This window comes from Martes martes, assembly GCF_963455335.1.
Source record: "Martes martes genome assembly, chromosome: 7".
Lineage (NCBI taxonomy): Eukaryota > Metazoa > Chordata > Mammalia > Carnivora > Mustelidae > Martes > Martes martes.
Genome location: NC_137894.1, coordinates 111,959,956 through 111,977,622, shown reverse-complemented (window position 1 = coordinate 111,977,622; position 17,667 = coordinate 111,959,956). Strand labels below are relative to the sequence as shown.

General features: G+C 44.5%; 2 protein-coding genes across 5 annotated transcripts in view; one reads left to right on the top strand and one right to left on the bottom strand.

Annotated features, from left to right (window-relative positions):
- Window positions 1–3,582: 3,582 nt before the first annotated feature.
- PIGH (phosphatidylinositol glycan anchor biosynthesis class H) lies at window positions 3,583–17,412 on the top strand. Of its 4 annotated transcripts, XR_013967199.1 has the most exons (5): window positions 3,583–3,881; window positions 7,897–8,106; window positions 8,562–8,645; window positions 10,191–10,433; window positions 17,243–17,408. XR_013967199.1 is itself a non-coding variant. In XM_080809599.1 (4 exons), the coding sequence occupies exons 1-4, from the start codon at window positions 3,702–3,704 to the stop codon at window positions 17,276–17,278; spliced, it is 510 nt and encodes a 169-aa protein (XP_080665725.1). In that variant the 5' UTR covers window positions 3,583–3,701; the 3' UTR covers window positions 17,279–17,412. The 4 variants fall into 4 exon arrangements, 3 of the variants coding, with proteins under 3 accessions (XP_080665725.1, XP_080665724.1, XP_080665723.1); XM_080809599.1 differs by lacking the exon at window positions 10,191–10,433 and having other exon boundaries at window positions 17,243–17,412; XM_080809598.1 differs by lacking the exon at window positions 17,243–17,408 and having other exon boundaries at window positions 8,598–8,645; window positions 10,191–12,741.
- The window catches only part of PLEKHH1 (pleckstrin homology, MyTH4 and FERM domain containing H1), a gene marked incomplete at its 5' end in the record, with an annotated part of 42,895 nt that continues 36,082 nt past the window's right edge, over window positions 10,855–17,667 (bottom strand). The window contains 5 exons of the mRNA XM_080809596.1: window positions 10,855–13,034; window positions 13,994–14,140; window positions 14,449–14,535; window positions 16,275–16,404; window positions 16,536–16,678. Of these exons, the coding sequence (XP_080665722.1) occupies window positions 12,873–13,034; window positions 13,994–14,140; window positions 14,449–14,535; window positions 16,275–16,404; window positions 16,536–16,678 (669 nt within the window). The 3' untranslated portion in view covers window positions 10,855–12,872. The remainder of the gene's footprint in view (window positions 13,035–13,993; window positions 14,141–14,448; window positions 14,536–16,274; window positions 16,405–16,535; window positions 16,679–17,667) is intronic.

The following is a 17,667-nucleotide window of genomic DNA, read 5'->3' as shown; positions in this document are numbered from 1 at the left end:
GCATGAATTTGATTGATAGAAGACGGGGAGAGTCAGTAAGTATTTGAGAGCCCACTAGTCAGACAATGTTCTAGGGATACTGTGATAAACAGAGTCCAACCTCTCCTGAAGATAGAGATTACGGGTACTAATAGGTATGAAAATAAAACAAGGTAATTTTTTTTTAAAGATTTTATTTATTTATTTGACAGACAGAGATCACAAGCAGGCAGAGAGGCCGGGAGAGAAGCAGGTTCCCCGCTGAGCAGAGAGCCCAACACGGGGCTCGATCCCAGGACCCTGGGATCATGACCTAAGCTGAAGGCAGAGGCTCCAACCCACTGAGCCACCCAGGCGCCCCTCAAGGTAATGTTCTATAAAAGAGTTTTGGGAACCCAGCATGGGCCATAAAAATAGAGTTATCTGAATTGTTTGATCAGATTCTTTCCTTTTTTTTTTTTAAGATTTGTTTTATTTTTTAAAAAGATTATTTATTTGAGAGAGAGAGAGCATGAGCAGGAGGGGCAGAGGGACAGGGAAAGAGAATCTGAAGCAGACTCCCCACTTAGCGTGGAGCCCAATGCAAGGCTGGATCCCAGGACCGTGAGTTCATGCAAAGTTGAAATCAAGAGTTGGCCACTTAACCCACTGAGCTGCCCAGGCACTTCGATAATTTTTTTTTTTTCTTACTATTCATGTTCATAGATACTCAATCCAAGAGTAACTTCACTAGTAGAAATAACTACCCATCTTACTAAAAGTAAGTCAGATTAGTTCTGTGTACTGTGACCATAATGCTCAATTCTCTCAAATATATTTTCTGTTTCTTGTAGCCAGTATTCTTTGGAAAATGTAGCAAAGGCGGGTTTGTAGTTGTTCTTACCAAATCATTTCTCTCTCCCCTCTAGGCATACCGATAAACCATGTTTCCCAGCCTCCTCTGAAGTTCTGTATAAGCAAGTCAATAAATTCTGGCCAGTGGAATGTGGGTGGAAGGCTTGGCCATAAAACCCTCCCATGCATGATCCCCCATTCTTGCCCTTCATCTGTTGGCAGATACAGAGGATCCAATGGAGAGGAGCATGATAAGGTCCCAAGGGATCATGAAGCCACCATCTGGAAGAAGCCTGGATTTCCAAATAACCTGTTGGCAGAAATTCTAAGTCATCTGACTATAAGCATCCAAGTGGAACAGAGAGGTAATAACTAAACACTTGTGCTCAGCCTCTGAAATTGTTTTTGTTGTTTTTAAAATAACAGCCTATCTTGATAAATACAGAGTACACATGTTTCTCGAGCTTCCTTTCCCTGCTTCTCCACAATGGAATTCACTAGGGTATTGGTTGTGACCCTGCAAAAAGATAATAAACTTTCTTGGAGAAACTTGCTAATTGGTAAGTCTAAGTTCTTTTCATCAGCTGCCCCTCTTTGCTGATATATTCTACTGAACTTCTGAGGCTTATCAATACTTTGAAAGCCAACATTTAGAGCTAAAACAACCACTCCGTGCTGTTTTTATTTTAAAGCTTATTTATTTTCTTTTAGTAATTTCTACAACCAATATGGGGCTTGAACTCACAAACCCGAGATCAAGAGTCACATATTCTTCCAACTGAGCCAGCCAGGGACCCCTCCCTCCTTGCCCTTTTTATTTGGTCATGGTTATGAGAAATTATCACTTCATGTCCCAGATGGCATCTAGCTAAATGGCAAATACATAGAAATTCAATTTCTACTGAGGTCTCAAACTGCAGAACAGAGTTAAGATGACACTGTGATCTGAAAGAACAAAGGAGCTATAAAGATTTTGGAATTATATTACCACACTATGTATCCTGAATCATTTAATATTCAAAAAAATTAAGTACATTAAATGCCTTTTTCTCTTTCTATGATCTATAGTTGTGAACCTTCTGAACCTGCACAGGTTCTTAACCTTTTTTGTGCCACAGACCCTCTGTAAATCTGGTAACCTTTATCACCATAATGTCTTAAAATGAATACAATACATAGGATTTTAAAAACATCTGAATTAAAATACAATTATCAAAATATTTTTAGTATGTGTTGCATGTGTCTCTATTGACAGATTACTAAGATAAAAAAGTGGGTCTAATAATTACTGCAATTTTGAAGTAGTGATGAGTGGAAATGACATTTGGAGATAATTATTGTGAAATGAAAATATTTGCGTTTTCTATCAGAGTAACAAGTATTGCTAATACTAATTGGTTTGTTGCCTGCATTCATAACAAAAAAAAAAAGGTTAAATTTTAATTAAGAGGTAATGAAACTAAAGATAAATTTCTGATTTTATCCATGGAGTTCAAGTTAGGAGCTCCAGGACTGGAGATTTCTTCAAAACATCAACAGTGTTTCTGAGTGGTGGAAATATGGGTGGCTTTTTCTTCTTTTCTGTATTTTTCAAATTTTCCACAATAAGCAAACATCACTTTTATAATTTTAAAAGACATCACAAGTTATTTACACTATTTCTTGGTAAGATTAAGGGTATAGAAATAAAATTGGAAAAACAAAGTAACACTTGAAGAATATCCTTTGGGGGGAGAAAAGGAAACAAAATCCGGCATGAAGATGGAAAAACGGAACCTGACTCATCAGAGAGACTTAAAGCTGCTAAGACTGTTATTTATCTTTATAAACAGAGGGAGCAATTCTTTCATACATGATGCTGCCTTGGGGCTGAAGCGCTGTAACTTTAACGGGCCACAAGCCACTTTTAAGCCACATCCAAAGAAAAAGAAAGAAAGAAGAACCCACAGGCCGCTATTACTCACGAGCTTAGTAATTTTATTATCCACACCCTGTGCATCTTCCTCTCTTGCTAACCTCCTGACCAGGGCTCATCTACCTACTTAATGCTCCAAGCAGCGGTTGGGAAGAGAGAACTCCCAGCCACTGAAATCCAAACTTCTTACCAGGCCCTACAAGACCCTCTAGGATCTGAGCCCTGCAACTACCTTCCCAGCTTCCCCATTCAGTTTTCGTCAGCCTCTTGATTCCTCCAGTAAGTCGACCTTGTTCCAGCCTCGGGGGCTTTGCCTTTCCTGGTCCTCCAACCCGGCAAATTCCTCCTGCAGAGCTCTCCCAGACCAGTCCAGCTCCTCGTCCGTGCAGCTCCAGTGTCCTCAGACTTCCCTGACTGCCCTACTGCAAGTCCCCAAGCCACCCCTGCCCGTCCTACTATTGCCAGCAGCACTCTCTGAAATTATTTCCATATTGTTTCTTTTACTGGGAGGGACGCTGCTTGAAGGCAGAGACCTTCAGCATTGGTCAGCGCTCTATCCTCAGCACCTAAAACCGCCTGGCTCAGGAATGAATACATGCATGCGTGAGTGAGCGCGAGACTGGAATAAGTCTATACCGGCGGACTGTCTCCTTGGGGCGTACTCTGGCTTAGAAATAGAAAACGGTTTGCCGAGCGAAAGCGCGTTAACAGCGGTTTTGATCAGCCGGTTGGGTCAGCCCCCCGCGAGTCTCCGGAGTAGTCAGTCGCAGAAACACAGCCCAGCCGCGGAAGACGAAACACCCGCCAGCGGACCCGCGCCTCGTGTGTCGGCGCGGAACTGCGGCTGCGCGGAGCGTGGGGCGGGAAGGGGTGGGTCTGACGTCGCTCCCCGGAAGTGGGTCCAGAGCCGGCTAGAGGGCGCTGGCGGGTGAACTAGAGCGGCGCGGCCGGGTGGGGAGGGGGCGATCGGGCCATGGAGGACGAACAGACCTTCTCGGATATTTGCGGCGGTCGCTTGGCCCTGCAGCGCCGCTACTACTCCCCGTCCTGCCGGGAGTTCTGCCTCAGCTGCCCTCGGCTGTCGTTGCGCTCGCTCACCGCTGTCACCTGCACCGTATGGCTAGCGGCCTACGGACTCTTCACCCTCTGCGAGGTAATGGCCGGTCGGCCCCTTTCCGCGGTCGGAGTCGGGCGCTGGGGTTTGGAAAGGTCTTTGGGGTCATCGGGTCGAGCCCGGACCTCCTGTTATTGGGTCGGAGGGGGGGAACTAGCTGGTTCCGCCGCTGGACAGTTGTTTTCTTCACGTTTAGTGAAGTTTTTACACCTGTACTCTCTCCCTCTTGTGGGTCTTGTGGGTGGTGCGCTGCGGTTCCACCCAGCGTACATTTATTTAGTCCTTGCACAACAACCTAAGGCTTTAACGTGCATGTGCGCCACATAGTACACGCCCACAGTAATTCAGTTCCAGGAGTTCCGAGAACTATTAAGTGGATCGTCCTCATCCATCACTTCCACTCCTCAGAGGAGTCACTGCTAGCAGCACCGTATGTAGTCTCTCTCTTTTTTTTTTTAAGATTTTATTTATTTATTCGACAGACAGAGATCACAAGTAGGCTGAGAGGCAGACAGAGAGGGAGAGAAAGAGAGAGAAGCAGGCTCCCTTCTGAGCAGAGAGCCGGATTCGGGGCTCGATCCCAACACCCTGAGATCATGACCTGAGCCGAAGGCAGAGGCGTTAACCCACTGAGCCACCCAGGCGCCCCTGTAGTCTTAAAGAACTGCCTTTGCCTCCACAATATGAGCTTGATAGTCCTTCCTAATCCGTTTTTCAAGGCAATCTACTCCCCCCACCCCTTCCCCAACTTTAAGTACTTTCTAAAGAATTGTGAAGTTTTGGAGATGAGTTGTTTCTGTGCTCTTTCTAGACTCATTCCTACTTTTTAAAAAGAGTTGATTTATTTTTTTGACAGATCACAAGTAGGCAGAGCAGCAGGCAAAGAGAGAGAGGGGGAAGCAGGCTCCCCACCAGGCAGAGAGCCTGATGTGATGAGGGGCTGATCCCAGGACCCTGAGATCACAACCTGAGCGGAAGGCTGAAGCTTAACCCACTGAGCCACCCAGCGCCCCCCCTTCCTATTTTCTGAGCTTCGGTTTTCACATGTCTAAAATGGAATTGCTCTCTGCCATGCCAGCTTCACAGTGTTGTGAAGTAGTATGTGCAGTAGCTTTGTGACAGCCCTCAAATAAAAGGAGTCATCCTAATTGTCCTTTTCAGGATGAGTTTAGTTTCATATGTAGTGCCCTGAATTGAGCATATTATCCCAGGAGTCATCTGACCAGAGCTACGGCTATTTATAATTTGGATCTTGTTTTCATTGGCTTTTTTAACGATCAGAGCATGGTAATTTGGTGTAGATAATGTGCAGAATTAAGACTGCTCTAATTTGTACCAATCCATATCTAAAGGTTTGTTCAAAAGTCAGTTGAAGTGGTTAAGTTGCCAAGACAGTCCTTCTCCCTCCCCCTAAAAAGATTTAATTTATAATATAGTTGAATTTTAATACTAGCCTGTGTTCTGGTCACGTGGTCATGTGAGGAGGAGGGAACATATAACTACTTAAATGCCCCCTGACTGCCAGCTGCTTTCCTGAATGTCTCATTTCTTAGAAGAAAAGCCAAAGTCACAAAGCTAGTAAATAGCATACGTGGACTTCAAATCAAACTGGTTTTTAAATTCACAGTTCTATTAAAATTGCAGGTTATGGGACGCCTGGGTGGCTCAGTTGGTTGAGCAGCTGCCTTTGGCTCAAGTCATGATCCCAGCATCCTGGGATAGAGTCCCACATCGGGCTCCTTGCTCAGTGGGGAGCCTGCTTCTCCCTCTGCCCCTGCCTGCCACTCTGTCTGCCTGTGCTCACTCTGAGAAATAAATAAATAAAATCTTTAAAATAAAATAAAATTGCAGGTTATTACCTTATTTATTCCAATCTGGAATGTTTTTCCCTCTTCCTTTTCTCAGTTAAGTATATCTGCCAATAACCACCACCTCTTCTGTACTGGTGAAAATCCTTCTTCCTTGGAAGTCTTCATGGGATATCCTGTGTGCTTTGATGTCTTTCTTGCTCTCTCTCTCTTTTAATCCTTTCTTAGGCAGTTATACCCAGTTTCGTAGTATTCTCCAAAAATATCTTATGTGTATTAATTTGGTCTCTTACACATCTGTAAGGGCCAGGACTGAATTTTATTTCTCTCTATTCTTCCATAATGCTTATTGAGTTCAGACCATGAACCAGACACTGTACTAGATACTAGGCATTTAATTAACTCAAAGTAGATATTTGTGGATCATCAGAGACCCAGCACATAGATTTTTCCATTCTCCATTCATTAATCAACAAGTAATTACCTAGCACAGAGGTCAGCAAACTTTATCTTTAAAAGGCCAATATTTGAGGCTTTTCAGGTCTCTCTCTCAGTCTTCTGCTTCTTTTCCTTTTTTAAACCATTTAAAAATTGGTGAAACCATTCCAAACTCAGGGTGGACCAGACAAAAATAGATCAGGCCCAAACAGACTCTTGATGGAACACTTACTGTGTTTTAGGTGGAATGAAGTAGAAAAGTATTTTCAAGGAAAACCAGAGGCAGTCAGTAGTTAAAGCAGTACAAACAGATTTTATTCAGAAACTATTGCAGTAGGAGAAAAGAGTGACCTCAGTGCAGAATTGGGCTCAATTCTGAATACAGAAAGGACAAGTGGGAATTTATAGCCAAGGAGCACAGTGGGGGGTCGGTGGATGGAAAATGACTGAAAGGAAACCTCAGGAATAAAGGGGGATTCTGGCTAACTTGACTTGACATGATTCTTGCTAAAGGCAGGCCAGAGTGATCAGAGGCCAAAGATTCTCTCTAAACCGACTTAGCAAGATTCTTGGTACAGCTTGCTGAGCAATGCAGGCCTAACAAGGATGGACACCCAAGGATGAGGGTTTAGAAGTGTGTGATTAGGGTTAGGTCAGAGAGAGCATCTTATCAGTAATAAAGTATAGATACTTCTGCCATCAAGGAATGATATTCATAAAGTACTGAATCTGTTTTGTTTCTAGGTCATCTGTGATTTTTTTTTCTTTGTGCCATCCTTCTAAATAATAGCTTTTTTGGAAAAAAATAAAAGAAAATAATGGCACATAAAAAATGTACATCAATAGAAAAACACATTCAACTTCAGAAATGTTAAAAGATTGTAAATGTGTCTTAGAATCAAAGGAATAAATACCCTTTTTTGAGCCTTTAACACATAAGTTAGTCATTTCAGCTACTCAGTCAGGCTTAACACATCAGTTAGTCACTACCCAAAAGAACTAGAAGAGCTCCAAATAGTGTGATCTTTATTATTAAACAAAGGAATCAGGAGGGAGGAGGGCTCTTGAGGGCATAAGAGGCTCTTAAAGGCCTTTTGATTATTTTCATGTTACTGCTCTTCCACTGTTGTTCTCGTCCTCATTCTGGCTTTCTACATGGCCTGGCAGAGTAGTAGTAGTTTCATAGTGGTTCCAGGCATCAAACCTCAAGAGGAAGTGACCTTTTCTTCCTTAGATCTCTTTTTAAGATGGGCTTCATTTTCCAGAGGCCCCTTCAGCAGACCTCCCCTTGTATTGGCCAGAGTTGTGTCATTTATCCATTTCTAAACCAGTCATTGGCAGGAGTGGGAACCAATCATGATTCCAAGTTCTTTTAGGAAGGAGGAGTGGCTGCTAAGTACTGTGTGCTACACTGTGCTAAAGCATTTTATTATTGTATTGTTTGATTTTTGCACTGTATATTCCACTGATGGAGCATGAGAGGAAAAGGTCTGAATCCTTAATTTTTGGTTTTGAAAGAAGAACCTCTGAGAGTGGTGTGATGGTGGGTACTATTTTGGTGATCGAGGTTCTCCTCCTACACCTATCCATTTGTTGTCTGGATGTACTTCATCATATGCTTTCATAGCACTACAGAGCTAAAATAAAAGTGATTTTCTCTTCCTCCATGCATGTTCCTCCCATCTTTTCAACTCACCATAGAACACAGGCTTTTTTACATATTGCGTGGAGTGGACCTGTTAAACAGCAGAGATCTGTGTGGAGGACCATTTGGTAATCTTACCGCCTGTGTCTGGCTCTCTCTTCAGAACAGCATGATCCTCTCTGCTGCCATCTTCATCATCCTCCTAGGGCTGCTTGGTTACCTCCATTTTGTCAAGATTGATCAGGAGACTCTGTTAATCATTGACTCCCTTGGCATCCAGATGACTTCATCCTATGCTTCTGGCAAAGAAAGCACTACCTTCATAGAAATGGGCAAGGTGAAGGATGTGGTCATCAATGAGGCTATTTACATGGTAAGTAGTTAAGTCCTAAGTATTACAGATTTCTCTGGAGGAGGTAGTTCATGGCCGTTGCCGGGGTCTAAAATGAGTCTTAATACCTTGATGTCAAAGAATTAAACTTGAAGACTCTGTTCTGGGATTGTAGTGTTTCCTTTTTGGTTGGCATGTCCATGAACCATGAAAGTGAAACTTACATTGGAAAGGTACATTCCTTTATTGTTACAGAGATATAGCAGGTTTTCGTAGAAAGTAAGTCAGCATTTCAACTTTTTTAGCCCAGCTTCAAAATCACCTCTTATTGTTGTTGCTGCTGACGTTAGAGAATGAGAATATACTTTTTCTTCACTTCAAAATCAATCAAGTGTTCTAATAGAGATAACTGCTTATAAAAAGCTTTTAGCCTTCCCTTGAAGAAAAAGAGAGTGAATTTCACTTAGATCTCTGCTGTTTGGTTTATTGTCTTACAGCAGAAGGTGATTTACTACCTCTGCATTTTATTGAAGGATCCAGTGGAACCAAATGGGATATCCCAAGTAGTACCTGTCTTCCAGGTGAGCACAGAACAGTTGTCTAAAGTTTCTTTAGAAAAATTCGTTACCTTTCCCCATTCTCTGCATATCCATGGCTACTTATACTCAGTAGGAGTGTAAACTCTAGTTGCCAAGAGTATTTGAGGACATCTGACAGCTATTTTTAATCAAAGTTAGGATTTTAGTTATTTCAAAAGTTTCTTTCTGAAGCAAATACAGGCTTTCAGAAATATTACAAATTTATCCAAATTTTAAAGAAAAAAATAGCAATTTCTGCCTGTAAATCACCATTCATCTATTTTGTTAGTCTGCCAGTATATGATTTTACATCGATGTCCATTGATCCGCACATACTGTTACACCTAATTTATGTCTTGCTTTTTAAATCTAATGTACATATTTTCATGCATCGACAGAATCCATTATAATTAATATTTTAAATAGTTATATTATCATGTTGAGTATCAGTTTATTTAGCCACTCTACTGCTAGCTTTTGAAATCATCTCCAGGTTATTTTTTGCCTTGCTTTTACACAAAATACACAAACAGGATTATAGGTATGTAGACTGTTTATGTATATAGTTAACTTTGCCTTATTGCCCTTCCTTTTCTCACTTTGGATTTAAGACCACTAAGCTAAAATTCTTTTGCATTACAGTTCAAAATTATTTTATTTTATTATTACTATTTTTTAAAGATTTTATTTATTTATTTGAGAGAGAATGAGTGAGAGCGAGCATGAGAGAGGAGAAGGTCAGAGGGAGAAGCAGACTCCCCAAGGAGCTGGGAGCCCAATGCGGGACTCGATCCTGGAAGTCCGGGATCATGACCCGAGCCGAAGGCAGTCACTCAACCAACTGAGCCACCCAGATGCCCTCAAAATTATTTTATTAAAGCTTATGAACAGTTTCATAGATTTTTACAGTTTGAGATTTGGCTCCAGAGATTGGACGACTTTACCATACTTTTGGGAATCTGTACTTGTTTCTCTACAGTCTTGGCTAACAGCGGGTTTATTTGTTTCCTTTAGTATGTAGGTAAGGGAATTTAAAGTTTCTAAATCGCTTCTTAAATGACAAAGAGATTTTTCATCTTTCCTTGAATTACCAGTTTTTCCTCTTGTTTTAAACTATCCATCTCCTCTATTAGTCAAGTAAAGTTTAGATATTGATTATGCATTTGTAACAACTTACATATTTTAGATAATGAACTTTTATTAAATATGCTTTCCACATATATTTTTCCCATTCTGTAACTTTTAATTTTGGTTGTATCACATTTCATTGTACAAAATACTTTTTAATATTTATATATTAAATTGCCCTTCTTGTCCTTGAAGGCTCTCACAGCTTGTGACATTTCCGAGAGGGTCTGTCTTTTGTTATCCTCTTGCTTCCTTAGCCAGTTAGATGCTGTGTGGCCCGAACTCCTGCCTCTCTGAGCTCACACCTGAGCTGTTTAGACCCCTGCTGTGGGGAGAGCTTGTGGTTGCACCTGGATGCTGCACTGCTAAGCTCTCTCTTATGTTCATCTTGACTCTGCCTTTCTTCCCTTTGGAATTCAGAGTGCCAAGCCCCGCCTGGACTGCTTGATTGAAGTGTACAGGAGTTGCCAGGAGATCCTGGCACACCAGAAAGCTGCATCAGCAAGTCCATGAGTCCCAGCATTTCAGAAGGCCAGTATTGTCTTCCATGGGAGAGGACTCCTAAGCCATAGTGGCTGGTTTATTTTCTGTATTCTAAACCATCTGGTGGACAAAGCTCTAAGAACCAGGATGGATGCAGTGGATCTCAGAGCCACAGAGCAGGTGACTGGAAACCTAACTCATTGTGTGATGTGGAGCAAAGTATTTGTCTGTTTTAGTGATCCCCTTGTAAGGTTCTGCCTACTTTATCGTTTGAGGGGAGACCTTAAGCAGTGGTATGTCAAAAGTAACATTGACAAAGAGCACTTTGTGAAATTCCTAAGCACATGCAGGTTTACATTTTGTAGAGGTTGTGGTGCAGACATGGGACACTGACAGCAGATCTCTTAAGAAACATAGTTTCCTACTACACAGTACCTCTGTACAAAAGTCAAGCCCTTCAGGTACTGGTGACTAGGAAGAAATGTCCTACGAAAGACCAGTCTCTGTGCACCTAGCTCCCGTGTTCTGTACAGGGTTAATTTATGATGACTGTCTTAATAAATCGATCCCCTTCCAAAACATACACAGTAATTGCCTGGTTCACAGCTGCTTTTTATTGACAACATGAACACAGCATTGCAGTCAGGGATGTCAAGCATATTAATACTCTGCTGTTAGTCAGCATTGTCTAGGGTTTCGGAAACGTCTTTTGCCAAGAGGGGTGACACCAAAGGCTGGACAGAAGTTCGACTTTGGTTTCCACACATGTTAAAAAAGGATAAACACACCAACTGTAGAAGCCTTTGATTATAAGGCAGTTTCTTCTGTGTAGAATTAATAAACTATGGGAGGATTCCTGAAGGGCTGGGAAGGAGATACAGTGGGGGAAATTGTTTGACCCCCAAGTTCAGTGTGGACACAGCTCCATCCTTGCTTGCTTTTTCCTTAGAATCCTAATTTTTTTTTTTCTTTTAAACTCCCAAGTGGATAACATTATCCTCATGGGCCTGGAGACACTCAGGGTATTATAAACCAGAGCTGTAATTTTACACCAGTACAGGAGGGGTTGTTTGGAGCCTGTGGTACATATGACGTGTGACTTGTTTGAGGTAGAAATGTCTCATCTAGTTCCTAAATCCTGGGGGAAAGGCAGCAATAGAAATGAGAGATGGCTATAAAATTTCCAGTCTTGCAAAGTCAAGTTCACTTAAAAGAGGCAGACACAATCATGTGCTGCCTTATTTTTTTTTTCATGCTTGTCCGTTTAAAGGGTGAGAGAGGGGAAGCCTACAGCAGCTGAGGTGTTCAGATAACCAGTTCCAGCCTTGAAATTCTTACAGTGTGCAACACACACACACACACACACACACACACACACTTTGCTGAAGTCAAAGGCTTGGTTCTTAGATGCTACTGCTAAACCCATACAGTTTTCAGCACTTTATTGACAAATGCTCAGACTGCTTTAGAGCTATGAAATAAAACTCAAGTTTCTCCAATGCTGGAAAATCAGAGTATGAATGAACTCTTTCGTCTTTTTGTTTTCTGTCAGGGGAGGGTGGAGACGAGGATCATCTCTGCACTCAACATAAGGTCTCCGTTGGGGTTAGGGGGTATTTGTATCATCAGGATGCTCTTAGCCTATGTGCCTTCTGGCCTCGAACTAATTCCCAGCGGAAGTTCGCCAGAAGTCTTGAGTAAATCCAGGCCCACAAGCCTGAATTCTGTTTCTGACTCATCTTTGGTGGCCTCACAAAGCAGCAAAAACCGGTGCATTTGCTTGGTCTTTCAAAGAACAAGGAAACAAGTGACGACCACCCCATCCTACAGTAGGAAGCACGGCCTTCACTGAGCCCTATCTAGTGGTTAAAATGAGACAGGGAGAGGTCACGTTGGACTTACCCCCTGCCCTTGCTTGTACCCAGTTGGGCTGACAGTCCAGTGTGAGGGAGAATAATAGCTTCAATCTCAGCAGGGATAGTGCCTTTCCTTGTCCTGCAAAGACAGGAGCTGCTGCCCCAGAGGGCACTGCAAATGCCTGCTCTCTTACAGTGGGGAAGGGAAAAGGTGAGTCTCTTCCTTTTACTTCACCCTGCCAATACCTTTCCCATCTGGGAATGGCAGTCCAGTTTTAATGAGTCCTAGGCTTTTGTCACAGTTCAGGTGAATTGGAAATTTTAGTCCTATCTTGTTCGGGGATGTTGGGAAAACTTCAAGTATAAATCCCCACATAAGGACCATGTACAGTATAAAAGATACTGGCCTTCCCAAGAGTATCTGTGCAGAAAGCCTTGATTTACAGCACTGATGCCCTCAGTAACTAGTAACAGTGGACCGTCCCAGTCTGTGTCTAGAATCGGGCAGCATCCAGAGCTCAGTATTCTGGTGAAAAAAAGTGGTTTCTATACTGGGTCTGGATTTTTAGAAGTTGGGCCCTGAAACATAAGGCACCTAGAGAGTAAAGACTTCAGGGACACTGAACTAGACATTTCCTAGAACAAACAGGGCGGGGTTGGGGGAGGGCTGTCCAGCCCATCACAGTAGTATCATACCCCAGGATACAGATCTCTAATCCCAGAGGGACCAGGTAGTTGTGGGGGGCAGGGGTAGGAGAAGCATTCACAGCAACGTTGGCCCTCTGGAAGCACACGGAACAGAAGCAAAGAACTGCTGCCCGTCCAGTTCCCATAGCTGGTGGGCAGCGGGCGGGTTGGTGGGGGGGTTCACAGTCGTGGAGCAATGGTTCATGTAGCTGGCCATGATGAACGTAGCCTCTGCAATCTTGAGACAACAGAAACAAAGGAATTCAACCTGCCTTGGCTCGAATGCCGGCTTTCTCACATACTAGCTGCTACACTGGGTGCATAACCTTCCTGGGCTTCAGTTTCTTATCTCTTAAAAATACCTGGGAGAAAATGTTGAAAGGGGATCATTTCTTGGAGGTTCAGAGGCCCAGTGAAGTGGGTGCCCATTGGTCTGAAGGGCCACTGACGCTGAGTACCCTCCTGAGAACAGGAGAGGTGATACTCTGCTCTGCTCACCACCAAGCCAGGGAAGCGGGCCTCCCTGGAGGAAGTGTCTGTATATCTTCTCCTTCAGCAGGGGCAGCATTAAAAGGAGGAGGTTGGGGAAACTCCAATTTTAGGATTAAAACAACAGGGTTTCCACTTACCCTCCGAAGGGAGTCAGAAACTATAAATCAGAATTTGGGTTTTGGAGTCTTTGTTATTTTTGCTAGTCTGTATCTCCTGCACCAAGCAGGATAGAAAGCCCTTAAAGCAGAAGCAGTCTCTGGGATGGACTTTAAGACCATAAGGAAGGGGGAGCACATGCAGACTTTCCCACGTGGGGACAAGTGTTGGCAGAAGCCAGGAGAAGAGCACACGGGAGGCAGCTGGCTGCCCTGGTCCCTGGTCTGCTGCAAGAGCAGTGAGTAGACACCCGCCTACAGCCTGTGCGGTGCTGGGCTGTGGGGGCTGAAAGTACCACATGGAGGGTAGGGGAGCAGCTGGACCAGAGTGCGTGCCCTCTCAGCCAGCCCCTCACCCCACGAGCTCGGCAGGGACTCAGAGCTGCAGCCCTACCTGAACCCTTCGGAGGACTGATTACAGCCAAGACCAGAGTTTTACCTGGGGCAAGGCCCTTGTAGAGGACGTCATAACCCAGCTTCCTTAACTTCAAGCCAACCTCCTCATTCTAGAGAGATCCAAGTATCATGTTTTAACAGCTGTCAGACCCACCTTGGGAGCGGCCATCCGGAAGAGCAACTTCTCAATGTGGCCTTTTCCAGAGCTCTGGTCTGGAATGGATCTAATCACAAGCATGAAGTCATCCCGGCAGCCACCGAAGGTCATTACTGAAGAGTAGGGGTAAGTGACGTGCACTTGCTGTGAGAAGAAGCCAGTCAGTTCTGGGGAAATTTCCCACCTGCCTCCGGAGATGAACCAGCACCCCCTGTCTATTCCAAGCATAAGTAGCCTTAACCAGAAAGGGAGAACTTGGAAGTGGTCCTAACTTGGAGATCTACATCTTGAATGTCTACAAGCTGTGTCTAGCCTAGAGGAAAGCAAGGCTTGGGTGGGGTGGGGTGGGAAACCATGGTCACTTAGCTCAGCTCTTTGAGTCCACAGAGGAGAAGAAAAGGTGCTGTTCAGGAGAAGGAAGGGTCAGAGAGCCAACCCTTATTCTTTCCTACCATAGTGCTGTGGTCCAGGATGCTGACACCGTCTTCATTCACAGCAATCCACACCAGAGAGCTGTCCTTGGAAGACATCTGTGCAGGCTGGGGAAATAGGAAAATCCCATCAGACATATCCACAGCTAGGAATGCTAAACTCTAAGAGCTTTTGGAGGAAGAAGGCACATCCAGGAATCTGCTAGGCAGTGATGTCCAACCTTTGTCTTGGAAAACATGAAGGATGGTATTTGTACAGCATGCTGAAGTAAACAGAAGACATGTGTTCTTGGGGCTCCGGCCACCCAGTTACCATCTCGAGAGGGGAGGGGTACCCACAGTACACTGGTTGAGAGGCTCTGTGCTGCAGAACAAGGCCAGCCCTGGCTGCTCGGTCATGGGCACAGAGAACGGGCTGTGTTCTCCTAGTGCTCACAAACTGATGGCATTCCACCCATAGTCTCTCCCAGCTGAAGTGCATCTTGGTTCAGCCAATTTCCTAGGGGCCGTGAAAGAAACAGGAAAGCAAGAATGCAATCTTATGGACTTTTGGCTCTACTAGTGAGAAAAGTGGCTATTTGGTGGACAATTCCTGGAATGATTCATTTTCACTGCCCAGCTGCAGTAGGGCAATCCAGATCTCCTAGCTCTCCTACCCAAAAGGCTGGGGAGAGGGAAGGACATGTCCTCATTTTCAGAAGCTTTTCCCAACCTCCCAGACTGAGAGGGCCCCAGGGTCCCCTGTTCTATGCCTTTATAACCCCGATACTTCTCCTTTCTTAAGCACTTATGACAGCTTGTAAAATGTGTATTTAGAGAGAGAGATTGTGTATTTAGAGGGAGAATATATATGATTATCTGATTAACATGTATCTCCCCTACTAGATGGGAAGCTCCACGAAGGTGAGGACAGTATTTGATTCGCTCATCCCTTGCCTTCTCGAACAGTGCCTGAGACCTAGTAGCTCAACAATTCTTTCTTGAATGAATGAGTGAATGTCCACTGTCGAATCTGTACCATCAGTGAATAGGATCGTGACCCAGCTTTGAGGACATGGTACTCTGGGTACAAATACAGTTTATGCACACCAGACAGCTAGCCAAGAAAAGTTCCAGCTGAGATTACTACTGGCCCCCTGGGCTTTGTGCAGGTGAAATAAACTCTTGCCTGAGTGGTTAAGGAGTCCCCATGGCCCTCCTAAGTCTGCAGAGACATATTTGTTTAGATTATATATTATTCTTTTACACTTCTTTAAAAATGGAGGTATTCTTGAGATGGTTGTCATGTCACGTTTGAACCCTTGTGTGTCAATTAGTTGGTCCTCTATTTTTTCTTCAGGGGTAGCACTGAGAGAGAAGTCTAAAAGGAAGGATGAAGGGACACCTGGGTGGCTCAGTTGGTTAAGTGTGTGTCTTCAGTTCAGGTCATGATCCTAGGGTTCTGGGATGGGGCGTCATACTGGGTTCCTTGCTCAGAGGGGAAGCCTGCTTCTCCCTCTGCCTGCAGCTCCCCCTGCTTGTGCGTGCTTGCTCTCTCTCTCTCAGAAATAAATAAGATTTAAAAAAAAAAAAAAAGAAGAAGAAGAAGAAGGAAAGATGAAGGTCACCCAGAAATCATCTGGGCCCAAAAGCAATGACCACAATTCTGCTCTGGACCATGGAAAGCAGAGAGGCCAGAAATGGGTGGGAAAATAGCGCCCTCTGCTGGTTGCTATAGTGCAGGCAGGCCCTGCAGACCGGACTGGCTCAAAGAGGACCAGATATGGACAGTAGCAGGAGGAGAAGGGTGGAGCACATTGCTGAGGGTGTGGTAATCACTCCTTCCCCTGAAAACCACTGGCACTTACCTGAGCAGCAAAGAGCTTAGCACCAAAGAAAGGCCATTTCCGGGCCACCGTCAGGTAGATGCGGATGCACTCAGGAGGGGAGCAGCCCTGCAGGGCTGCCCACTTTGTGGTCAGCAGATCTGCCAGGTGCCTGGTTTGGATGGATGGAGAGAAATGGGCCAGTGAAGGGCCAACAGGTTTTCACTGCAGCTCTGAGGCCTTCCCCCGCCCTACAGCCCCTGCCTCCCCACAGCAGCTCCCTCCGAGATCTGGCCAGCCTACCTCAGCTGTTCAGGGGGTGCCCCGTGTCTGTAGCGCCTCGGGTAGAACCTGTCTAGGACCTGCTGGAGATGATGCTGAACCTTGGCAGGAGGAGGGCTCCCGGGGCCTGGTGGGCTGGGCCTCTCTAAGTCCCCATATTCTACCTGTGTTGGAAGCACACAGAGGGAGCAGTCAAGAATCTGGAAGTGGATGGGGTGGGGCCGGGGCTGCTGGGGAGGTGAAATCAACCATCACTTCGTTACTTCATTGATGGGGTATGGACGGATGCGAAAACACTTCTCATGAACAGACCCTTCATCTCACGGTTCACGGACCCTAGAGAAACCACCTTATGGCCCTTGATGATTATTTATATTCACTTTCCTTCTGCAGTGGAGGTTAAGTGCCTTATCCAAAGACTCAGTTAATTAGTGGCAGACAAGGGAGAACTATGGATCTTCTGGCTTCTAATCCAAACATCTGAGATCCATGACTGAAGAGGCTACAGATCCTAGCGTATTGCAGTGTTCCAAATGTGGCCTTCGGAATCACAGACCCGGCTCAGGTACCCGTTCTGCCATCTGCTGGCCTTGTAAACCTGAGCAAGTACTTAAATTTCCCCATCTGTTACACGGGGATAAGAACTGAGATAATACACATGACATACTCAGCAGTGAACCCTCTACAGAGCATTCAGTAAATGTTTATTATTTCCCCTTCCTCTCCAGCATGCAGAGTCAGAAGCTTTCTCATGCGAACCATGAGGGCATCCCAGATACCTTTGGCAAGACAGCCTCTTAAAGGTAACAGAGAGAAGAGTCGAAGTCTGAATGCACCTTCCCCTTCCTGATTCTATTTACAACGTTTTACAGTTATAAATACAAATCTCAGCACATCCATTATGTGACATACATAATTTCAGTAGCATACTAGTACAACCTTGTGGGGGGGAGGGAGGCATTTTTGTTTCCACTATACAGAGAAGGAAACTAAAGCATAGACAACCACAGTGACTTGGCCAAGATCTCATGGCGGGAAGGTGGTTAGCTTTCAAAGGCAGGGCTCTGGGTTCCATGTCCAGAATTCTGCATGTAATGTGTATTTGCAGTAAAGGGCTCTGATGACTCTAAGGAGTCAGCTTCCCTCCATTGCC

Bases quoted from the DNA above. Each gene is read 5' to 3' on its own strand.
- PIGH (XM_080809597.1), top strand. From the start codon at position 3,702: ATGGAGGACGAACAGACCTTCTCGGATATTTGCGGCGGTCGCTTGGCC. The intron at 8,107-8,561 runs GTAAGTAGTTAA...ATTGTCTTACAG, and splicing joins TCAATGAGGCTATTTACATG to CAGAAGGTGATTTACTACCT. The intron at 8,646-10,190 runs GTGAGCACAGAA...TTTGGAATTCAG, and splicing joins AAGTAGTACCTGTCTTCCAG to AGTGCCAAGCCCCGCCTGGA.